The sequence below is a fragment of the Vipera ursinii genome (genome assembly GCF_947247035.1).
Source record: "Vipera ursinii genome assembly, chromosome: 3".
NCBI classification, from domain to species: Eukaryota; Metazoa; Chordata; class Lepidosauria; order Squamata; family Viperidae; genus Vipera; species Vipera ursinii.
In genome coordinates, this window is record NC_139516.1 from 23,342,491 (window position 1) to 23,368,484 (window position 25,994).

A 25,994-nucleotide genomic window follows, 5' to 3' on the forward strand; every position below is an offset into this window, starting at 1 on the left:
GGAATTCATGTGTTTCTAAAGAAAACAATTGAAATACTATTTGTAACTGATAGCTTACCAGGCTCATTAGACATGGCTGACCATGTGAGGTACATAGTGTAGAGCGTAATCACAGAGGACTGGAGAAGACCAGAATGAGGTTGTTGTTCCTATTTGAGACAAGTAATTTTTAATAATATAAATTTTATGTTTTAAATCATAAAGGTTTACGGTTAAAAGCTATAGCTAAAAATGCTTCATTTTACTACAAGGTCAGGCTACAGGTAGCCTTATGACCATAATTGAGCCTGGAATTATAGTTGTAAGTTGGGCAATATGTGAACAGACCTGATTGTACAGCATTTTTTGTGGTAGTTGTCAAGATGGTCCATTTTATCCAATGGACATTTTTTAAAATCGATAATTGGAAGTAAACACCAGAAACCAGCAAAAAATATTGAAAATTGTGACTGCAGGATGCTGCATATAGCTATAAGTGTGAGTCGGCTGCCAAATGCCCAAAATGAGATCACATGGCTGCAGGATGTATGCAACCATTGTAACTTTGAAATTGGGTTGTAAGTACCTTTTTGTAGGCTAAGTGACCAGCCATAAATCAAGAACTACTTTTATTCAGCATTAAGCATTGTCAGAGGCATAAAAATTATCTGGGGCACAACTGTCCATATCTTCTATAACACTCTATAACACTCACTGGCCACAGAAAAAAATTATGAGTAATTCAGAATGTAATTTTCACCATTCTGAAGAGGGAAACACACCCAAACTGTTCTACATGTCCACATATATGCTTAGTATTTAAAAAAAACCAACCTGACATCCTTCTCAAAATTCAAAATTGTGTGTCTGGCTTGTATCAACACATCACTCCAACATTTCCCCTATCCCCCAAGTTAAACCTAGTCCTTACATCAAAAGGCTACTCAAACTTGATCAAAATAATTTATGTTCTGTATCCACTGATTTATTCTTAGAAGAATTTGCAAGATATACAACCCACCAATATAACACCGAAAGCAAAATAAGTCAACTAAGTTTGTTCATTTGAAAGCACTGCTTCATCATCATACCTGGACTTTGGGAAGGATTGATGTGATAGATACAGCAATGCATGCAATCATATTAAAGCTGATGAAGAACTTGTTCTCAATACAGCCATCTGGTTTTGTGTAGAAGACATAGAAGAGTACGATGGCAATGAAAGACAGAATGTAGTTCAAGCTGGTGCATGACAGCAGAGCTGAAGAAAACAAGCAGATCCCTGTTAGAAATACTCAAGGGCTAAACTGAACCAATAATATTGTTTAAAAATGCAACATATTCGTGAAAATAACTATTCTCATGTTAGGAAGATCCTAGTTTTCTCCTTCACAGAGAGCCTCATTTTATCCTATCAAGTGTGCATGATAGGCAGTGTGCTGCAGCTGCCAAAAAAGCCAACTGTGCTAGGCTGCATTAACAGATGGATAGAATCAAGATCATACGAAGTGTTAATACCACTTTACAACGCCTTGGTAAGGTCACACTTGGAATACTACATTCAGTTTTAGTCACCACAATGTAAAAAAGATGTTGAGAGTCTAAAAAGAGTACACAGAAGAGCAACAAAGATGATCAGGGGACTGGAGGCTAAAACATATAAGGAACAGTTGCTGGAATTCGGTATGTCTAGTTTAATGAAGAGAAGGATTAGGGGTGACATGATACTAGTGTTCCAATATCCCAGAGGTTGACACAAAGAAGAGGGAGTCGAGCTATTCTCCAAAGCACCTGAAGGCAGGACAAGAAGTAATGGATGGAAACTAATCAAAGAGAGAAGCAACCTAGAACTAAGGAAAAATTTCCTGACAGTTAGAACAATTAATCAGTGGAACAACCTGCCTCTAAAAGTTGTGAATGCCCCAACACTGGAAATTTTTAAGAAGAGACTGGACAACCATTTGTCTGAAATGATATAGGGTTTCCTGCCTGAGCAGGGGGTTGGACTAGAAGACCTCCAAGGTCCTTTCCAACACTATTATTCTGTTATTTATAGGTAGGTAGGTAGGTAGGTAGGTAGGTAGATAGATAGATAGATAGATAGATAGATAGATAGATAGATAGATAGATAGATAGATAGATAGATAGATAGATAATTGTTATTGTTATTAAGTGTGTATACCTTGCTTGTAGTGGCTAGTTTTGCACTTTTTCAATATTAAGTCACACTTAATCCTCACTGCATTTGACAGTCACAGCAGTCTCTTTAGCATTTCCCCATACAATCAGGAAGAAAAATGAAAAGTAAAACTAACCTGCTCAAGGATGAGCAGAATATCCAAAAAGCTGGACGCAAATGGGAAAAAAAATCTATACTCAGTTCTTAAGAACATTCTTAGTATACAAACATTGTTTGCTATAATTATGTCTTCAGATGAATAATTTTGGCATTTTTTTAATACAATCCCCTTTTTTTGGTAAGTCCAGTTTTTCAAACTTGGCCGCTTTTTAAGATCTGTGACCTTTAGCTCCCAGAAACCCCCAACCAATATGCTGAAAATTCTGTAAGAGTCCACATGTCTTAAGAATTGTCAAGTTTGAAAAACACTGTAATAGATGGCTCTAAATACAGTCAATAAATTGCCCAAGCAAAGAGAAGCCCAAAGCAGTATGTATTAAAGCTGCTGCTTCATTTTGTTATTCATCAGCTAAATGCCACTTACCAGCATACCAGCACCTGGAATTTCCCTCTTCCATCCGTTCAACCCAAGAATCATTCCAGGAATGAGCAAAATCCACAAGCAGCAGCAGTTGGATGAGAATGAAGAGGAAGGCACCCACAATTCCAAAAACAAATAGTACTAGAAATAAATAAATAAAAAGAATAAGTTACCATCGTGACAGTATCTGAGCAAATGTATCTCGATGGAGCCAGACAGTATAATTGCCTTCCAGATGGTATCCTGAACAGGGCTGTGAATGATGAGGCTATAACCCAAATAGGGAAAGAAAGCTAGAAAGCTGATCAAATAATTATCTCCATGCATATACTGCATATACTTAATTTGTATGCCTTCTAAAACTCATAAAGCTATTTCAGGTGCTAGGAAGATGACACATAATGTCTTTCTGGTTGGTGCTGTACCAGGGAATTTACAAATCAGATAAAAATCCATTTAAAACAATTCATGAGTAAATTTTTAAAAGAAATTCAGGTGCATGCAACACAGGACTACTTTGAACTGCATTTAAGAATAAGCCATCCTACTTGAGAATGATCAGAGTTGAACTCTAATATGGATTTGAAGATAAATGGAGAGCCACTGCATGCAGTAGCAAAGCTGCTGGCCTAGAAACCAGGAAACACAAATTCTAGTCTTCTCTTAGACATGAAAGCTGGCTTGGTAACTTTGAGCTAGTCACTCTTTGCCATCCCACCCCACCAGGTTATTGTTGAGGAAAATAGGACATGGCAACATTAAGCATGTATGCCTTGAGCAAATAAAAAATAAATAGGGGATAAATAGCTAATACATTTGAAGAAAACCTAGGATGGCAAATTGGGAAAGGTGGTACACACTGCAGAGGATATATTTGCATAGTATTTGCACTTCTATTGAAGCACGGGTTGTCAAAACTCACTGCATCATGTGACATATTGCAACATATCGCAACTTTTTTGCATTGCCGGAGCTGGGGTGGGCGCAGCCTCTGCATGATGCAACTGGCCCACAGGCTGGCAGTTTGACACCCTTAGAGTGATAACATACTAGTAGAGTAGTAATCCTAAAGTCTGATCATCTTACAAAGAAAGATGAAGCACATTTCTAAAAAAAAACCTCAAGAAGAAAATTATACCTTACTCACATCACCCCCTTTCTCTCACGATCACTCTGGAAGCCAGGTTTTGTAGCCTAATAGAGTTTAGACTAGGGACGCGGTGGCTCAGTGGGTTAGGATGCTGAGCTTGTCGATCAGAAGGTCGGCAGTTTGGCGGGTCGAATCCCGAGTGCCGCGTAACAGAGTGAGCGCCTGTTACTCATCCCAGCTTCTGCCAACCTAGCAGTTCGAAAGCATGTAAAAATGCAAGTAGAAAAATAGGGACCGCTACGGTGGGAAGGTAACAGCGTTCAATGCGCCTTTGGCGTCTAGTCACGCCGGCCACATGACCATGGAGATGTCCTCGGACAAGCGCTGGCTCTTTGGCTTTGAAACGGAGATGAGCACCGGCCCCTAGAGTTGGAAACGACTAGCACGCATGTGCGGGGGAACCTTTACCTTTTACCTTTAGAGTTTAGAGCTTGTCTCCCAGTGCAACATTTACTTTTGCTTTCTTAGGGTAGATTATCATGAAAATATTTATATATACAGAGGCTGTTCCTGTATACATGAAAGCAAATAAGTGGTTTTCTATTAGATGTCTCTTCCTTGAAGCCATTATGATTCTAATAGCTTGATATAGCATTGAGTACCAACCACTATGTAGCACACATTAATCCAAATCCCCCTCTAGTAATTCTTCCTTAGACTATCAACAGCTTTGTCTATATAAGCATTTCATTCACTGGATATTATTTGACATTTTGAAAAATAATTCTTACAGACTACCCTTATAGTTTAATAAATGATGACATTTCCTGATCCATGCACACTTGCCTGTTGTGAAAGGCCCTTCTGGAATATAAAATGCCCCAACCATGATTCCAACAACTGCAGCTACTTTGAAGAACCAAAATCTATTGAAAAATAAAAAAGACAATTGAGAATTATTTCTCTGCCTATATTAAGCTAACAAAAGTAAATATTTCTAATGGAATGTATCTGGCTATAGGAAGTCTCGATGATTTTTATTTGAAGGATTATATTAATAAGAGACAGTTTTTAATATCTATGCCCTGATTAAATGAGCCAAAATTTAGACGTTGGGTGTTTATTTATTTATTTATATACCACCATAATCCCTAGGACTTCAAGCAACTTACTAAACATACAGCAATCACAATACCAATATAGCCAAGAATAAGGGACTGTTATTTGCAATATGTAGAGATTACCAGGTTACCCTCTCCTGTTAAATTTATATCTGAAATTATATGATAGCAGTGTTCCAATATCTCAGAGGCTGCCACAAAGAAGAGGGAGTCAAGCTAATTTCCAAAGTGCCTGAAGGCAGGACAAGAAGCAACAGATGGAAACTAATCAAGCAGAGAAGCAAACTAGAACTAAGGAAAAATTTCCTGACAGAACAATTAATCAGTGGAACAACCTGCCTCCAGAAGCAGTGAATGCTCCAACACTGGAAGTTTTTAAGAAGAGAATGGAGAGCCATTTGTCCGGGGGTTTCCTGCCTGAGCAGGGGGTTGGACTAGATGACCTCCAAGGTCCCTTCCAAATTTTATAATATTATTATTATTATTATTATTATTATTATTATTATTATTATTATTATTATCATCATCATCATCATCATCATCATCATCATCATCATCATGGGCATGTATTTATTCACATTTTATGCTTGAAACAATGACTATTTCCTAATTCGACATCTGAGTTAAACCCATTCATTTTTGGAAATTTACTATTTCAGGCTGTGGGCAAAATAAATAAAGGATTAGTCCCCATTTTCCATCTAACTCACCCATTGTGGATGGCAGCCCGTGGGTCTTTACTTGATTTCACCTGTATCATAAGTATGGCAAAGAGGCAGAAAAACACAGCCATAGCAAAACTGACTCGATAGACGGCTCTATATCCAACCAAAGCTTCACAATCAACGCCATCACAAAAACGAGGAATCTGAAAGAGAACAATAAACTCAAAAACGTTACTATAGACAAGTAGATTATACAGAATATTCATTTTCCTCAAGTTCTATTCTTACAGATGATAAAAACCTATGGTTTATAAGTTATTCTTTTGTATCAGTCCAGGTTAAGACAAAAGTTATCAAGCTGACCATCTATAGTCCTCAACTTACAAGTGATCACTTAGTGACAGTTTGAAGTTATAACAGGTCCTCCAAAGCTAGTTACAATTCAGTTTTGAAGATACAACATTGCACAGACCCCCAGCTGGTAACGTGATCACATTTTAAGCACTTAGCACCTGGTTCACCATTATGGCCATTTGTAGCATCCCACAGTCACAAGACTGCAATTTAAGAGTTTGGCCAGTTTTAAGTTTACCTCCAGTTTCTAAGTGGGTAAAATGAATTTGCTTAATGGCTGCAGCACTCATGTAATGACTGTGTTTGCTTACCATAAAAATACAAAATATGACCCACTTAAGTTACCGGTTGAGCTCCGGACAGCGCCGGATCTTCGCTCCTTTCGCCGCGATCTGAAAACATACCTGTTCGAACAAGCCGGCCTGGCCTGAGGGTGGGATTGCTGGGGTTTTTATTACTATTTTATCGGGGGTTTTATTAATGTATTTATTGCTTTTATTTATGGGCATGTATTTAATAACTTTTTAATTTTTGTAACTTCATGTTTTATTCTTGCCCTGTACACCGCCCTGAGTCCCTCGGGAGAAGGGCGGTATAGAAATATTAATAAATTAAATTAAATTAAATTAAATTAAGTACAACAGCTTACAGCTGTAATTCAAGCTCAATTATGATCATAAATTGAAGGCTACCTGCACCCAGAATGCCAGGATCTGCTAGCTCATTCTATCCTAAAATAGCTGCTGTGTAACAATGCTCCTGTAGTATAAGCATTCCCAGTATATTAACCTGAGCCCTTGAAGACTCTGCAATTTTTACAGTTCCAAGGAGATAAAAATATTTGATTTGCTGCAGATTCCAGTTCTGGACTTAATGCTGGTACAGATCAAGTCAACTCAGTTTGCTCATGTTAGGGCTCAATGTTTAATAAACTTCCGAGTTTCATCATAGCTCATGGAGAGCAAAATAATCTGGAGTAAATCCCAGTTTTTCCAAAAGCATTCAGGTTCAGTATATTATCAGATATCGTTAGGAGGGAAAATTAAGCTTTAACCAAGTATGTATATATGTATTTGTGTGTGTATGTGTGTGCATTATTTATTATATAGATATTGATATATATGGAGATTATGGGACCATGAAGAAACCAAGGTTAATTGTATGAAGTCCATTCCTCTCTGTCATTTCAGAAATATATAATCCACAAAATTCTGACTAAGAAAAAATTAAAAAGAAATGCTTGCTTGCCCCTAAAAGGAACCAAATTTTGAAATCAGGATGCCTAAGAAAGAGATAACCTTGGCCAAAATTCTACCAAGTTCTTTAGCTTAAAGCTTGAAATGCTGATCTTTCAAATTAGTCTGGAGACTTATTGCACCTAATAAAACAATATCTTTATTATAAATAATTTGACAAAAATTCCACTGTTTTTTCTTTCAGCTTTCAATGTGCCTCTATCTTTAGTGGAGGAAATCAATGTCCAATGACGTGTGTTATAAGCAAGATTTTAAAACATTAGTACCTCTTTGAGATGTTTCTCCATTCCTGGTGCCAACATGATGCACGCAACAAGAGTACTAAGAAGAAGCAGGAAAGCATAAATGAGGCGAGTCACTGTAGAATTCTTGCTGTTAGGACAACAGCGACATAATAAACATGATGCACCACTGCAAAGGCATGGAATCTATAAAAAAGAGGAATAAATGAGAATATTTAATCTTAAGTATTAGCAGTACTATACATCCTTTCAAAGATACTTATTTATAATGGACTTAGTGTAGCCACTGCCCTATTGGCCACATATGACTAGGACACACACCATATGAAATGCATTATAACACTGGATGCCAAATTACAAAGGCCAATTTAGAAACATCTTATGATTAGGAGGGAACTAATTTCTAGCATATTGCAGTCCAATACAAGTTTAACACTGATTAGCATAAATAACCCATCAGTACACCCTAAAGAACAACTGCAAAGTACTTATACTGAAAGAAAGTTGTTAGAAGTAAAGCCAAATGAATACATCATGCAGATTCTCTGCAGGTAGCCATCTTAATAAGAGGTTATACATTTATCTTAACTGAAGTCAAATTAAATTTATTTCTGGTGATATATTTTTTACTTTCTTAGGGTTAGTGTTCTCTACAGGGATTGACTCTAGTCAGCCCTACTGAACTGCTGTAATGTAAAATGTAGTAGAAATGTTGCAGAATCAAGAGACTCAGACCCCGGAATCAAAAGAAGTTTGCTTTATTTTGCGCAAAAGGTTCAGAACAAAAAGCAATATCAATGTCTGAACACCTTTTCATGGAAAAGCAAGTAAATATATAGTCTCCAAAAGTAGCAAGACACGGAAATGTAATTTATGAGCTCTGATTGGTTACATGAGTTCTAGGCCCCTTCTAGGTCATCCCTAGCCCCCCTTAGCGATGCTAAATTATAGCTAAATGACTTGCAACCTTTTTTCTGGCAAAGGTCACAGGTGTCTTGCTAAGCGTCTAAGTTTCCGGCGCCATGTTTGTGATTAGCTACAAGCAAGACATATGTGGTTAGCTGTAACTGAACTCTGTGCTGGCCTACGAGGTCTGACCTGCAGTTGAACTTGTGGTTTGGCATTGTCCATTTCCTTGTCCTTCTTCTAATACACACATTTTCTTTATGCCTCACTTTTATGTCATGCAGCATTTTTATGTATTCTTTGTATCTTTCTTTATGGCCTGCCTCAGAAATGCTGTTCTTTGTTAATGTGTGAATTGCACATCTTCCATATCTTAATTTACATCTACAATTTGTATGCCCATTCTGGAACATTGTTGAGCACTCTGCCTAATAAATAAATAAATAATCTGTATCAATTCTGGGCAATAAGCAACTCCATATTATTAAAGTGCCAACCAAATTAAGAGATTCAGATAAAAATATTGTTATACTGAAAAGATGACAAGTGAAGATTAAATGTAAATATCAACACTGAATAATAGAAAAACTTTAATTTTCCAGTGGTTGTATAGAATGGATGGAACTACTATGAAAATCAGTGTTAATACCGTAACTTTGCATGTTTTTGAAAGTTTAGCAATTCACATCATAAATACTATATTTTATTGTAGTAAAATCTATACCAGCCAAATAATACAGGACTTGTACTTTAAATAAGTCTTACTTCTGTTCAAATTAGTGCAGGTTCGCATCCCACCAGGCTCAAGGTTGACTCAGCCTTCCATCCTTCCGAGGTAGGTAAAATGAGGACCCAGATTGTTGGGGGCAATTAAGCTGACTTTGTAATAAAGCCGCTTGGGGTGTGTGTGTGAAAGCCCTAATAAGCAGGCATATACATAGAATGAAGGCTACTGCTAAGCTTGTAAGCCGCCCTGAGTCTTCGGAGAAGGGCGGGATATAAATGGAATTAAAATAAAAATAAAATAAATTCAAACTGCAAACAATCCAGAGGCACTCAAGTGGAAGCTTTTAGCATCCCCTGATGCGCAGGCATTTTAATGTGAAATATCTCTCTGAAGAGCAGAAATACCAAAGCAGCCTTTGTTCCCTTTGCAATCTCTGCCTTCTTTAAAGAGTTATTCCCTTGTCAGTCTTCATTGTAACCTTTTGTTCAAAATGCTTGCAAATCAGTGGAAATGAACAGATGTACTATCTTTCTCATCTACAGCCTGCACAAATATCCACGGTTCTGAACTATTTTAGGGAATAAGGATGATCTTCTAAACCTGTTTAAAATAATTCACTGGGTAAAGAAAGGCGGCTAAGTTAAAGGGTTAGAAACACTGTGTTGGCTCTAGTAACACTTGGTTATTATTATGTGGCCATGCTGTCTACCACACTCAAAAGGTTATGACTCAGCAGCCATTTCCTGGCTGAGACTTAAGTATCATTCTTAAGAGGTTAAATCACAAGCCACAGGAAGCGGACAAAGGAAATGAAAGCATGACCCAATCTCCCCTCTCACGGCCATAATAATCCACTGAACAAAATCAAAGTACAGGCATCCAATGTTTACTACCATCGTAAAAGAGTTATATTTACACGAAATAAGTTAAGCACGTAGGCTTTCACAACTTGGTATAGGGCTTTTATCTTTCTGATATAACGCCCAATCTCTGGTTCCATGAGTTTAAATGGTTTAATAAGGCGTTTTTATTTATTTTATTTATTTTAATTCCATTTATATCCCGCCCTTCTCCGAAGACTCAGGGCGGCTTACAAGCTTAGCAGTAGCCTTCATTCTATGTATATACCTGCTTATTAGGGCTTTCACACACACCCCAAGCGGCATTATTACAAAGTCAGCTTAATTGCCCCCAACAATCTGGGTCCTAGTTTGATCAAATGTCTTTTGTTTTTTACAATTCTTGGAAGAATTAATGCTCATTCGAATGAATAAGGTTCACTGCCAGGTTTAGTTATTACAACCCATTGGACATCTCGGTCTCGTCTGTCTCTAGGCGGAGACCTCAAAAGAGAAGCGAAGACCCCGCCCCCTTGTTTATGTATCCTGCATTAGACATATACCGCCCCCATTTCTGGAGTAATTATCGGGATATCCGAGTTGCCGGATTTTCCGTAAGAAACCACAGCAGGCTTCCCTCCCTTTTAGGACACAAAGCTACGGATATTGGTCTTTCATTTTCTCCCTGGTGCTGGAATCCAGGTCCCCGCGATCCACCCGACCTGGCCTGGAACCCATCTCAGTCTGATCGGCCTGCTGACCCCCGTCCCACCTCCCGCACTCACCCAACTGGCCAAAGAGCAGATCCCGAGCACGGCCCCCATGGTGACAGCGATGCCCCCACACCGATACTTCCGACTCCTTCCAACCCCGGGCACCCAGCGCTACCGCGATCGCTGATAGCCCAGTCGACACCCTGTAAATACGCGCTGATTGGCCGCGCGGACGCTGCTCCCCGAGCCTGTCATCGGGGAAGGGGTGGAGATTAATGAACAGACCAATGGGAAAAATTCGGCCCGCTGTTCCGCGAAGCCGGGCAGAAAAAGAAATGGCGGCCTCCCTAACCGTTACTAGGGGGCGGGCGAAGCCTAATAAAGGAGAAGTGTGCCGATTGGGTGGAGGTTATTATAGATGGGAGAGTATTGTCTGTATTGACCAATAGGAAAGTGAGAATTCCCAGAAGCATAGGAGGAGGAGGGAAAGAGCAGAAGCACTTCCGCCCGTGTTTAGGCCCTCAGACTTGGATAAAGTACTGTATCTGGGGCGACAGTTGCTTCAAGAACGGCCCCGAAGGAGCCTAAATAAATAAGGAAGAGACTGATTTCGTGGACGAATCCGCCATTGCGCTCGGCTGCTGTAGAAAGCCTTGATGTGTTTTAATTGCTTTCTATCCCGCTGTATCCGGGGTGGTCCACGTGCTCAATCTTAAGTGGAAAAATCTCGGATGGAAATTAAAATACTGTTGAGTTCTTAAAAAGAATCCGTAGTCGTTGCCCATGCTTTAGTGTTTAGTCGCTTGAAGTTCCCCTATCTTTTTTAAAGCAAGCAAAAACATTTTGGCAAACCCCAAATTATGTCACTGCCCACTGTCATCATTTTATTAGTCTGGAGTGAGACGAGCTCAAACTTGATCCATTTGGGTGCCTTGTTTCAGCAGCTTGGAAGATAGGGGCAGGAAGAGAAGACATTTCTATTGTTTAATTGGGATTAGAAACGACATATTTACCATAGCAACCATTTTGCAAAGGTATCCATGATAGTTCCTTAATTTCTGAACAATCAAAGCCAAAAATTTCTGCTTTACCCAAAAGGTGGATACTATGATTATCGAATTGCGGGATCCTAGGTATTTAGCAGTAAATCTGTGTTCAAAGGCCCGATGGATTTATTAATAAATGCTTAGGACTGGATTTTATTATTGTTTGGGTGAATTGGGGGCTTTCTTGTTTCCAGGTGGTGTGATGTGTTTATCATTTGGGGTTTTACAATTTTAAACTTGGTTGCCATGGGATATATGTTACTATTGTAGCAGTAATTCTAACCATCCAGAGACATCATATCTGTTGCAAGATAGGCAGTTATGTAAATCATATGAATAAATGATGGCATTCATTTGCTTCAGGGTGTAACAAGAGACTACTGGTTTTATTCAGTGTCATTTTTAACTACATGCTTTTTTAAAAGATTAGCGCTCTGACTGTTGTAGGAAAAGAAACAGAATGTGCCAGAAGGTTATCTCAAATCAGCTGAGTTTGCAATAAATAGCTTGGGCCAGATATGGATTCCCTCTTGAGAAAATGAACTAATCTATAAACTCCTCTGTATATTAGGAAAGTACAAAATGCAAACATTTGGATTTTCTTCATATTCCGTCCTTATCTTTCAAACCATGTAAGTTTTTCCTAACAGCTTCAGTGAAAAAGTATAAATGCTTTCATTTTAATATGTTAACAGCAAATAATACAAATTATGAGATGGGAATCTCTTGCAACCTAAATTTATCTAGATAAATATATCAGGTGTCATTAACTTGATCAACTGTATTCCTTAATGAGGGAAGGGGGAAGGAGCAGACAGATGTCTTGCAGCTCACCAGATCTTTTGAAGTGAAGAGCACATTTTGCAAAATGATTGGGAGGGGAGCCTATTTGTGAACAGCATCTGTGTTGGAGGAGTTAAAACAGAAAAGATGGCAATCATAGAAATGCAGTCCAAACCCTGCACTTCTTTGTGCAAGTTGCACATGTACAAAATAGATGTTAAAAGTCTTATGCTCATTCTATGCAAAATAGTATAAAATATACCAATTCACATTTCTAATTGCTGTTAATTCTCTCTGTACTGACAAGCCTATATCTGATCTTTACTATTTCATTAGATAGGGAGACACATGACTTGGACAAAAATACAAATTTTAAATTAAAGACAAGAAAAGGAAACTAAGAGAAAAGTGAAAAAGAGAAAAGAAGGAAAAAGAAGAAATAACTTCTGATCTTTTAACAGCAGTTATATATATATATATATATATATATATATATATATATATATATATATATATATATATGTATGTATGTATGTATGTATGTATGTATGTATGTATGTTACCTTTTCATTCTTAAGGTTGTACAATACAGGTAGTCCTCAACTTATGATTATAATGGCGCCTGTCCATTATGGTTGCATGTAGTGATAGCTGTTAAATGAGATAATCTTGCTTAATGACTTCCACCTGCTCTCTCTGATGTGGCTGTTAAATGAACACAGATCATTTCTTGTTTGTTGACTTCAGTTCGGCATTTAACACAATCATTTCCCAGCATCTAGTAGACAAACTGGGCCTTTTAAGCTTAAACACCCCTTTGTGCAACTGGATTCTGGATTTTCTTACTAACAGGCCCCAATATGTGCGAGCTGGAACAAATACCTCTAATACCATTTCCCTGAGCACAGGTTCTCCCCAGGGCTGCGTCCTAGGTCCTCTGCTGTTCACTCTGTTGACCCATGACTGTTCTGCTAGGTTTGCCACCAACCATATTGTAAAGTTTGCAGATGATACAACAGTAGTGGACCTTATTCATGATGACAGTGTGGAAGCTTATCGCAAGGAGGTTGAGGGGTTGGTGAACTAGGTGTAAAGAAAACAGCCTAGTTTTAAATACCGGTAAAACTAAAGAAATCATTGTCGATTTCAGAAAAGGCAGGTACAGCCCCACTTCTCTGTGCATTAATGATTCACCTGTGGAGATGGTTACCAGCATCAAATTCCTGGGTGTGCAGCTAACAAGTAGGCTGGCTTGGTCGCTCAACAGTGAGAAACTGGTGAAGCGGGCACAGCAGTGCCTGCACTTTCTGTGTCGCATGAGAAAAGCTCATCTTCCTTCCCCTGTCCTGACCACTTTCTACAGGGGGACGATTGAGAGCATCCTGTCATACAGCATCACATTCTGGTTTGGAAGCATCACTGCTTCAGACAGGAAGGCGGTGCAGAGAGTGGTGAGGATGGCAGAAAAGATCATTGGCAGGTCCCTCCCTCCCATCCAGGCCATAGCACAGAAGCGTTGTTTGAACAAGGTCCGTAAGACTATCTGGGACACTACTCATCCTCTTCACAACCTGTTTTCCTTGTTACCTTCTGGGAGGAGGCTTCGTGGTATCCATAGCAGAACATCCAGATTCAATCATAGTTTCATTTCATACAGCATTAACCTTGCGAACTCTCAGGTTTCCTCCTTCCATTATATATTCAAGATGGACAGTATTTAATATTTTATTGTTATGTATATGAAGGGTGTGGGTCTATACATATGTTGTATGTAGTATGTTTTTGGAGTGTCGTGTATGTATCTCACTTTGAGAGCGGGCAACTAAATTTCATTTTTGATGTGCGCCATTGTGCCCACAGTAAAAATGACAATAAAGATTATCTTATTAAGGGGAACACAAGGTACTTTGGGTGAGGGAAGTTCAGCTGCCCTGGGTCTTCCAAGACTTCCCCCACCCTCTGGGGCATCCCATGCTCCACTTCCTGCTCTTTGAGCCCACAGATATGATATCTTAGCCTGCTCCCCACTTAGCCACTCAAGGGAGCCTAAACCTGGGCATCAGATGCTACTGGAATACGTAAGACTGTAAGAGCTTGTAAGCCAAGTTCATCTTCCCACACTGCGGTCATTCCATTTGTTTTGGAGTTTGTGAAGCCTTCTTAAAGAACCAAGCCACTTAACATGATAATAGTAACTGCTTGCAGAATAGTTCATGGTTGCCATGAGGCAGCTCTTCAAAAAAGTTGAGCCTGGCTGGGTGAGGCTTTCTACAGAAAAACAAAGATAACTTAGATTCTGCTGGACCCTGGACCTGATTGAGGAGCAGGCTAAATCCTGCAGGTCCCTGGGTGGTTGAGTGGGAAAAAGGCCTTGGCTTACAAGTTCTCACACACTGGTAGATCTGCCTGGCTTTCGGCTCCTTGAATGGCTGACTGGGAAGAAGGCCTCGAGCTACAAGCTCTCACAGTCTTGCATGCTTCTGCTTGTCTTTCAGCTCCCTTGAGTGGCTGGATTGGCAGCAGACCAATGCCTGCAGAGACCAAGTGGGGATGGGAAGAGATATGTGTGTGGGGGGAGAGGGCTCTGCAGCATCTCTGCGGTTGATCGTAAAGGTGAACAATGGTGGAAGCACTGCAGTGGTCATAACATTGAAACGAGTGTTAGTAGCCTTTGGAGGAAAAAAATCATAAAACTGCGTCTCACTTATTTTGGCCACATCATATGGGGGAATTCCCTGGAGAAAGCAATTATGTTTGGAAGAATTAATGGTGGCTGGAGACCATCAAAGCTGACACCAATCACAGCATAGAAAAATTCAAAGTACTGCAGGATCAGAAGATGTGGTGAGACCTGGCCCATAGAATCACTAAGAGTCAGATAGGATTGAATGAATAACATTATCATGAGTAGCTTTTGGGTGGTCTGTCATAACTTCTAAATGTTGCTAAGTGACTATAGTAATTCAAGGAGTCCCTGGAAAAGTCTCCTTTTTTCCATAATCTTTCTAATCATCAAATCCATAAATCATCAGTTCATTTTCTTTTTTCAGCAAAAAGTCTCAGAGATTTTGAGTCACTACATTACGGTAATTTTGCCATTATTGGTTAACTCTGTCATCTTCACCAACTGTTCCTCTGATGTTGGTATTTCAAAATCTTTCCACTTTTGTGCATATAACTGTTTCACAGCAGTGTTCCCATACCAAAAAAACTGCTATAGTGTAAAATTTAGTTTTTTAAAATTAAATTAATATTTGAGGTTCAATTAATTTCAGCAAGTAGCGCTCACTTGGCTAAGATCCAACTCATTGTCTCTTTTTCCCCAGTTTATTTACACATTTCCAAATTCAGTGAATGTATAAAAGAGTTAATAGTTTTTCCGTTAAATAACTTAACATTCTCCTTATCTTTGCTAATATTTTTAGATTCCAGATTTTTATAGAACACTAGAAAGTACTTCAGATGTTGTATTGTTTACACAATTTTGCAAATGAGTCCCCCAGGCTAAGAAATAGTTTCACATGATTGCCTCTGACACAGCTCTCTTCCCATGACTTTTATTTGCTGAACTGAATAATATTTGTCACAGAGCAGATCACATATATTAACTGCCTTAACTGACTTTCTCAACTATTTCATTTAGCAACTTCAAGACATGTGGAACAGTTTAGCAGCCAAATTCTAGACTAGAACAGCAACATTTAGCTATTCTTACTTTGGGTTTATTATTGATCCAAAGTTGCCTTTGTCCTAAAGCAGGGCTTCAAAAATCTTTACGATAATAATGAATGTTTTGGGACCACCAGAAGTATGTGCCATGTCTGCATTTCTACGCATAATGTCATTTCATCTGTCTCAATTTTATTTTAAACAGGTTAAAGTAGTTGCATTAAGTCTGTGATAATCAGCTTCAAAATCCAATCTTACCATGAAAGTTGTTGGATGATTGTGCACCATGCATTGAGCCTTGCTTATCAGTAGAAAATGTATGCAATCCTGAGCCCTTTGGAAGGAAGATAAAATATATGGTAATATCTTGACCATGCCCAAGTAGAAATAAACAGCTTATTTTAAAGTTAAATAATCTAGATTAATGAATAATAAATAACACCTAACTCATAGTAACCTAATTGTGTACCAGCCATTTACTAGCAAGTTTCCCCCTCCTGGACAAATTTGAGAGAGGGATTACAACTGATCAAGCAGGCTTCACACACATATCCAATTTACTTTTCATAACAGCCAACATTTAATGTAGGGCCTGATGGAGTTTTCTCCCAAATGTTTTTTTTTAGTTTTTGAATTGGCATTTGAACACTCAAAAATGCTACGCAGTTCTTAATCTTTATATTACCATTGATATGACAGCTGCCTTTTCATTCCTTAATATTTCTCTTGTTTGCTGTGCTTTTTCTGTACCATGTATTGTTATGGAATGGAGAGCACATTGGAACAAAAGGTCTGTGCACTGCATCTCTTTTGGGCAACTGTTTGATTTCCACTAATCCATTCTAGTTAGGGCAGGTGAGAAGGGAGGACATCAAAGTGTATTTGAGCATATAACTGTATTAAAGATTATAAATAACCAGGTTCAAATTACTATATTTTGGATACATAGTCCAAAGATCTAAGTCTCTCTTAAAATCTATAATGCTGTGAAAGAGGAAAGGAAAGAGAAAAAGAGGACAATCAGCACAAGGTCTATGGACTCAGTGGCAAGAGGGCAGGTACCACTGAAAAATCTGAAGGACCAGGTTAAGGATAGGTTGTCCTGGAGAAAATCTGGTAACTAAGAATTGACACCAACATGATGGCACATAATTTTCTTTCTCTCATCACTTAAACTTAAATCTTTAACTTTCTCTACTCATTTTTTACTAGGAGCCTAGAGACTATAAAATGAAAACTTCAGAACATGGTGAATGTTTTACTCATATAATGTTTCAGTTAAATGCACTGTTTATATTTCATGTATATTTTACCATGAATCAGTGATTAATAAAGTAACAGACCATTTAAGGTACAAACTTGCTGCTGATTTTATACAGTATGAGTTTTCCACCTGTCTTGTACCATTACAACAATGAATTACTTACAACAGAAATTCCTATGTATAAAATCAAGGTTGTGTTTCAGGAGTCTATGACCTTAGTTTTCCATTTGCTGACATTTTATTGCCATGCAAGTAACAATTTCAGTAGTGCTTTCATCTTCAAGAATATAACACTAAAGAAAATACTAGACCTGCAACAAAACATTTGCAAATGAAAAATTGCTTAGAGAACTCTTGCAATTCCACTTTTCAATTCTGAAATATATCCTGTATGACCTCTACAACTGTAAAAGAAATGAGTGGCAGATCACTTCCATTGCTAAACATGTATAGATGTATTCATGTAGTCACCAGGAAGTGAACTCAGTTTAACATCTTTACCATTCTGTAAATGAAGAAACTAAAAAAACTGCTTTATTGTAGTCTAATCATCATATCCTATTTGAATTATGAGAAAATCTTTACTATCTAGTACATGATTGCAGATTTACAATTCTCAATGATAAGCCTTTTGATAACACTTTTCTTTCACATCAAAGACCTAATAAGTATATATTATTCAGTGTTTAGAAAACTTGCAACTGTATTCTAGAGCTTGCCTCTTAAAAATAAAATATGTTTTGTCTTTTTGTATTTCTTGTTTTAAAATATTTTAACAATGGTTAAATTGCCCAAATATATTAAATGAATACTTTGACTTTCCCTAGAATATATGAATAAAAATATCTGTGAATAAATCTTAAATACCTTAGCAATCATTTCTTATGCCAGTTTCTTGGGTATGTCCAACACCAGTAAAAACTATGAACAAAGCATCCCTAATTTAAAATACAAGTTGCTCATAACCTTGTGGGAAGTCAGCCCCCCAGAGAAGGAAATATTAAAAGGGCAGAAAAATATATTTCCTCAAAGGATCTTAAAGAGGCAGAAAAGCATGCCCAGTTAACTTAATAGCCCCAGGTCTCCCTCCCCCAAGCAGAAACTACATCTGTACAAATGCAGATGTAAACCATCCAGGAAGGTTGGAAGCCCCAGCTAGAAGATTAAGAAGACACCTAAAATCTACATACCCCACCCAAAGTCTAAGATTAGATTAATAGGATTAACTCAGATGCCAAAGGGACACAGGTCAAAATACATGACACAGGAAATACAAAGGCTCAAAGAGGAACAGGAAATAACCTCCAAACAAAAGGATCAAGAGGGTATAAAAACCCACTCCCTACATGTGCTCAGCCCTTTTCCTCCTTTTTCTAAAGCAATCACCATGTTTATTCCCAGCTTGGACTGAACCACAATGAAGACTTTTCTTCCAATAACTTCTTCTATCAGAATGCAATAATCTACAGGTGGGAAACATTTTGTGAAACAACTGCAATTCAAACAGGTTTTTAAGGAGAGATTGGATAACCATTTGTTTGAAATGGTATAGGTTTTCTTGCTTGAGCAGGGGGGTGGACTAGAAGACCTGCACAGTCCCTTCCAAATCTGTTAGTCTGCTCTTCTATCTGAAGCAAAGGATCAAACACAGAGTCAATTATCTAACAATTGTCCAAATGAGAAACGACAGTAAAACACAAGAAGACCCTTCTATCCAGGACTTTTTTTTTGTCATAGAACGCTCAGAACGGAGTTCCGGCACCTTTTTTGGATGGAACCTTGTAGGGTAGGCAAGGTGGGTTGTATGACGTGTGAGTTCCGGCACCTTTTTCTTTTACAAAAAAGCACTGCTTCTATCTATTTATCACCATTTGTCCTAGAGGTCAATAGGCACAGAAAGAGATTGTGCAGTTCCCAACAGTATTGAATTCACACTCCTGCCTTTTCAAAAGCTTTGTGCAGCATTTGCATTAGATATTTTTTTAACCAGATCAAGTTAGCATAACTTGTAATTATTCTGTTATCCAAAAGCGAAGAGATATATCTCAAAAAGAACACATTTTACATGTAGGAAGGCCTAAATTCAATCCCTGCTACAAACTCCTACTTGAAACTTTAGAAATTAACATTTGGTCAGTGTCAAAAATGCTAGGCTACATGAAACCAGTAGATTGACCCAGAATCTACCCATTATGTTGATTCCTAAATCATGCTCCAACTCGATAGGACCATGAATTAAAATATCCCATCTCACCATCCCAGTCTAAGAATCTCCTGTTTGTTAACTCTACTACTACAATTCTGGAATGCAAAACTATTGTATAGTTGCCATTAGGTCTAGCGTGGACCTCAAGCACATTTATATATGGAACAAGTACTTTAGCTCACATAGTTCTATTAAGAAATATTTGAAGGGCTTGATCCTTTGGCTTGTTCCCATTACTTCCAACCACTATTCTTTACACAAGTTTTCTAGAGTTACCACTAATACTGCTGGACTGGGAAAGCAAAGTCATGCTAATTATAGGCAATAATTTGTTGGAATCTCTTTAATATAATTTGTTAAGCTGAATATTTTGTGAATTTTTCCATTTCAAAGTGAACATTTAATAAGCTATCATTTAGTAGTATACCCTTTATTCCAACTTCATATGAAGGAACAATGAGGAAGTCCATATTTGCTAAAAGACGAGGGATTCAATTTTCTGATAAACATTACATTCGAGAAATATGTTTACATTTTTCCCAAGTAAGTATTCACATTCTTACTCTTATTATCAAAGAAACCAAGACTACCATTTAAAAACAGAACTGTTTGTGCAATCCAGGACCAGAGAGAAGTTTTTCTTAGGAAGTAACTGGCTACACTTGTGGAATGAAATCCCAAGGGATGGAAAAAAAAACAGCACTATCTTGCCTCTCCTCCATAGTTTATCATTTCAAGACAGATTACTACAGCTATAAATAGCTAGTCGAGAATAAACATTTGCCTTGGTCTTCAACGCAGTTTCCAAAGAACCATGTTTTTTCTTTGCACGTCCACACTTCTCCAGAGACCAAGAGGTACAAACCCCAATAGTTAAGATAGTATGCTTTGAAAGAGAGTTTTGTACTGTTGAAGATTACTTGTACAGATCTCAGTTTCCATACCAATTTCGGTTGTGGTGTCTGACAAGAATAATAAAATAGCGACATCCTAGGGCTTTTATTTTCAGGAAATATATATATTGTTTTTAATGGTGAAAAATATCTTAGTCATTTGTTGCAGTTTGTCATGTTTGTAAGTCCCGACAGACAGACAGACATTCTTTTCAATTAATAAACTCTAAATAAGATAGCTCCAGGGCAGTGTTTCCCAACCATGGCAATTTTAAGACATGTGGATTTCAACTCCCAAAATTCCCCAGTGCGTATGGCTGGCTGGAAATTCTAGGAATTATAGTCTACATGTCTTAGGTTGCCAAGTTTGAAAAACATTGCTCCAAGACATTACTGTTTCAGTCAACTTGCCAAGATAGTAGTAATAGTAGTAATAATAAGTTGAAAGGGACCTTGGAGGTCATCTAGTCCAACCCCCTGCTCAGGCAGGAAACCTTATACCATTTCAGGCAAATGGCTGTCCAGTCTCTTCTTAAAAACCTCCAGTGTTGGAGCATTCACCACCTCTGCAGGCAGGTTGTTCCACTGGTTAATTGTTCTAACTGTCAGGAAGTTTCTCCTTAGTTCTAGGTTGCTTCTCTCCTTGACTAGTTTCCATCCGTTGCTTTGGAGAATAGCTTGACTCCCTCTTCTTTGTGGCAGCCCCTGAGATATTGGAACACTGCTATCATGTCACCCCTCACCCTTCTCTTTGTTAAACTAGACATACCCAATTCCAGCAACCGTTCCCTATATGTTTTAGCCTCCAGCCCCCTAATCATCTTTGTTGCTCTTCTCTGTACCCTTTCTAGAGTCTCAACATCTTTTTTACATCGTGGTGACCAAAACTGGATGCAGTATTCCAGGTGTGGCCTTACCAAAGCATTGTAAAGTGGTATTAGTACTTCACTTGATCTTGATTCTATCCCTCTGTTAATGCAGCCTAGCACTGTGTTGGCTTTTTTGGCAGCTGCAGCACACTGCTGGCTCATACTGAAGTGATTGTTTACTAGGACTCCGAGATCCCTCTCACAGTTACTACTATTGAGCAAGGTACCACCTATACTATACCTGTGCATTTTATTTTTCCTGCCTAAATGTAGAACCTTACTTTTTTCACCATTGAATTTCATTTTGTTAGATAGTGCCCAGTGTTCGAGTCTGTCCAGATCCTTCTGTATCTTAAGCCTATCTTCTGGAGTATTGGCTATTCCTGCCAGCTTGGTGTCGTCTGCAAATTTGATGAGTTCCCCATCTATCCCCTCATCCAAGTCGTTAATGAAGATATTGAAGAGCACTGGGCCCAGAACAGAGCCCTGGGGCACCCCACTACACACTTCCTTCCATGTAGATGCAGTTCCATTGAGGACCACACGCTGAGTACGGCCTGTCAGCTGTCTAACCCACATTTTTCTATCTTATCAAGTAGTAGGTTGTGATCTACTTTATCAAATGCCTTACTGAAGTCCAAGTAAATTATATCTACAGCATTCCTCTGGTCCACTAATTTTGTCACTTGGTCAAAGAATGTACTAAGATTTGTCTGGCATGATCTGTTTTTGACAAACCCATGTTGACTTTTAGTGATGACTTTGTTTGCATCAAGGTGTTCGCTGATTTGTTGTTTGATTATCTTTTCCAGAATCTTCCCAGGTATTGAGGTCAGGCTGATAGGTCTGTAATTTCCTGGATCTATTTTTTCCCCTTTTTTGAAGATGGGAACTACATCAGCTCTCTTCCAGTCCTCTGGTAGTTCCCCAGTGGTCCATGATCTATGAAAAATATAGTTCAGTGGTTCTGAGATCACGTCTGCCAGTTCCTTGAGAACCTTGGGGTGTAATCCATCTGGTCCTGGTGATTTGAACTCGTCTAGGTTGGACAGGTGCTCACTTACCATTTTCTTGCCTATCTTAACTTGCGTTTCTATTTTTTTTAATGGCACTGGTTTTGGTAGGTTGGACTGTTTTATCCCTTTGTGTAAAGACAGATGCAAAGACAGATAGTGTACCACTGAAAGGCAATTGTCAATTGTTTTTCTTATATTTATGAAATTTTGGCAGACGTTTAGTTCAGGGACCAAAATATTTGAGGGTAGAAAACAACTCAGTAGCTTATCAGATATCCAGATGCCTATCTTTTTTCAAACTTACATGTAAACTATGTGTTCTTTAGGGATGAAAATGGATTCTGCAGTCACTGTATAGTGTATTATATGGTTAATAATTGCAATAATTTAAGCATCCAATTTGGTCTTTAAAACCTCCCTCCTCTCAAATTCTGAAAAAGTAAAAAGTATGTTGGCTGAGGAATTCTGGGAGTTAAAATCCAGATATCTTAAAGTTGCCAAAGTTGAGAAACACTGATTTGTTCTTGCAGCCCTTTTCTTAAAAAGAAAAGTAATTTTCACCTCAAGAAAGTTCCCTGTATTTTTTCAAAAAAAATAAATGCAGGGTTATTAGAACCAAGTATTATAAACCACCCAGTGTTATATGAGTTTTGGAAATTCCTTAAAACAAAAGATGAAACAAAAGATTATATATTCCCTGCAATTTAAATCTATACTCTATATACCTAGAGCACTGACTGAATTTTAAGAATAACAATAGTGGCTGAATTTGCACTTGTAATATGGTTTATTTGGATTTGACTTGTGTGAACCCAACAATCATGGTTTGTTAAGCATAATTTATCAATTAATTATAGAAACCCAGCCAATTATATAGTTGATTCAACAAGCCAGAATTAAATAAACCATTATGTGAACCTGTCAATGGCCACCTAGTGAATTCTACAGTGGTTCATATAGAAAAAACCTAGATAAAGTACCTGCAAGATGGCATCTAATAAATTACAAGTTTTAGGTCTGTTTGTGTTTTGAATCTAATGATATAGTTATAATGCCCCAGGATTTAATACACTGGTTGATAAGTAGACAGACTATTCCATGTTCCACCTACGTCTCAAGAAATATAAGTTAAAGAGTAAAATATGCTCTAAAATTTCTGTTAAAATACTGGCTTATGGTAAACAGTTGGTCTGAATACTTCTTCGTGTAACATCAGGCTTACTACATTTTTGCATCAATAGTTTAAGTAGCAGTTACACAATAGAGTTGAATGTGGCAGTTAGGCTAATACATTTCAATGTGGAAATTGATAATCTAATTTTCCAACTTCTAAGCCACATTCTTGTTCTGTTGAGTCATAATTCACATACATTTGACCCAAAGAAGGACATTCCTGCACAGAAGTGGGTTAATACTTAAAAAATTGGTGGGTGCATTAGGTCAGAAGCCCTGATGAATTAAAGAGAAAATTGGAGGAAGGATGTTTCAGTGCACACAGCTGTTGGGAGATGAGGCTACAATGCAAATAAACAAAGCAGAGGAAATAGATCCCTCCTGTGTACAGTGAGATAGAAGCAAGGAAGGAGCTCTTTGACATCACCCAGACTGAGCGTTGGATTACAACAAACAAGACTTACTGACAAAGGAGTAAGGAAACGCCTCCTAAGCTCTAGAAAGGGCAACTTCATCAATCTGCGTTTAGAAACAGAAGCAGCAAGTCTAAAGGAAGAATACTCTAGGAACTCTGGCTATTTGCCATCCCAAGCATACATGTGGGACTGAATTGAAATCCTTGAATTTTAAGAGACTTTAACTTGAGAGCTGCTGAAGCCATTTCTGTGAGTAAAGTTGTGCAGCATGCTGAACTATGCTTGATAACAGCTGTAGAAATGAGTTTTACTTCACAGAGTTAAGGGAATTATATTGAAAGGACAGCCAAATTTTAACAGAGGCATGTTGGACTGATGGCATCAAGTCCTCAAGATATTTGTTTCAAATGTATTGTTATACTTTTTCTATAATATTTATGCCGGCCTCTTACTAACAGAAATTTTAATTAGGGGGAAGTTTGTGCTTCCTACTAGAAATCATATAATATAGGAACAAATGTGAAATAAATATATGAAGCATTTCTTGGGGAAAATGAAGCCATTTAAAGTTATTAGAAAAATTGTCTTTTCCAGAAACAGCAATGATATATCTCATTGTAGTGATCTATACACAACTTCTTGGTTCTAAAGATCATTGCATTCTGCTGATGAAGGAACTGGGAAAAAAGAAGCTATTGTTATCTCAATGATGTCACTAACAACAATTGTTAAATTGATAATTTATTGTATTAATATGTAATACAATTAATATTAATATGTACTGTTTAAACTCTTTTCATAATTAACATTTTATTTCATAGAGCCAAGATTTTGTGTTGTTTATCGTTACAATTATAATAAAGCATTGAACAATATCAATGAAATAATAATTTGGGATATATTTGCTGTTTGATAACAAACATTTGAGTTTTAAAACACTGGTTATATGATCAAATACTGTATAATGGTCAAAATAGGAGAAATGGAAAATATGAAGTGGTAAATTGACAAAGCACTCTGTAACTCATACATACTATGAACTTGTCTCACACATACACTGTTGATTCCTCTGTAGTCAACTATTGTCAATTCTAAATTGGCAGCATTCATCCAAGAACATAGGCAAATATCATTTTTAGTATGTGTCAGAAGGATTTCCAACTTAATTTTTATAGGGGATAAATTTAAAAAGTTCTACATTTAGAATGTGGTTTCATACAGCAAAGTGTAGCTGCACTAAGATAGTCCTTTTCTTTTACCTTTAAAAAAAGTATGACTAATCCAGCCCAAATGTTATTAAATGATAAATGGAATTGCAAGGGATTAGTATCACTGCAACAAACAAACCTAGGCAGATATCCATTTTATCTTAAACTTGTCTTTAACTGAAAGATACTTTGTCCTACATTGGGCTGTTTTCTGTGGTCCTTTTTAGTGAAGCAGTTTCTCTAATATATAATTAGAATTAGAATACACACACACACACACACACACACACACACATATATATATATATATATATATATATATATATATATATATATATATATATATATATATATATATATATACATATACATATATATATATATACATATATATATATAAAATGTGTGTGTGTGTAGATCTAGAGTCTCGGGTTTCTTCCCGCGTTCCTTTCATCTTCAGAAAGTTGTGGCGACGTTTCGACGAAATCCCATCCGTCATCATCAGGCCGGAGTGTTCCTCCTGCTGCTTCCAGGAGCAATGCGTGGTCTGGCTGTTCCTTTCCTTCCAACTGCCGGTGGGGCTGTGTTCTGACTGGGTGGAGGCGTGGCTGCTTTCTGATTGGGTGGGGGTGTCCTCCGACTGGGTGGAGGCGTGGTTGTCTTCTGATTGAGTGGAGGCGTGGCTGTCTTCTGATTGGGTGGATGCGTGTTTGTCTTCTGATTGGGTGGGGTGTGTTCTGAATGGGTGGGGTTTTTTGTTGTGTTGTAATATCCTGAGTGTTGTGATTTGGTGTCCTGAGGAGTGGGCTGTGTAGTGGCCTCCAGAGCTTTGGTTTGGC

At 37.9% G+C, this 25,994-nt stretch overlaps 1 protein-coding gene across 1 annotated transcript in view; it reads right to left on the reverse strand.

Moving 5' to 3' along the window:
- SERINC3 (serine incorporator 3) overlaps nucleotides 1-10,814 on the reverse strand; it is an 18,762-nt gene extending 7,948 nt beyond the window's left edge. Inside the window, exons 1-7 of the mRNA XM_083358828.1 lie at nucleotides 10,685-10,814; nucleotides 7,452-7,613; nucleotides 5,621-5,778; nucleotides 4,636-4,715; nucleotides 2,703-2,840; nucleotides 1,071-1,240; nucleotides 59-149 (exon numbers count right to left, since the gene is read on the reverse strand). Coding sequence (XP_083214954.1) covers nucleotides 59-149; nucleotides 1,071-1,240; nucleotides 2,703-2,840; nucleotides 4,636-4,715; nucleotides 5,621-5,778; nucleotides 7,452-7,613; nucleotides 10,685-10,723 — 838 coding nt within the window. The 5' untranslated portion in view covers nucleotides 10,724-10,814. The remainder of the gene's footprint in view (nucleotides 1-58; nucleotides 150-1,070; nucleotides 1,241-2,702; nucleotides 2,841-4,635; nucleotides 4,716-5,620; nucleotides 5,779-7,451; nucleotides 7,614-10,684) is intronic.
- Nucleotides 10,815-25,994: the final 15,180 nt, after the last annotated feature.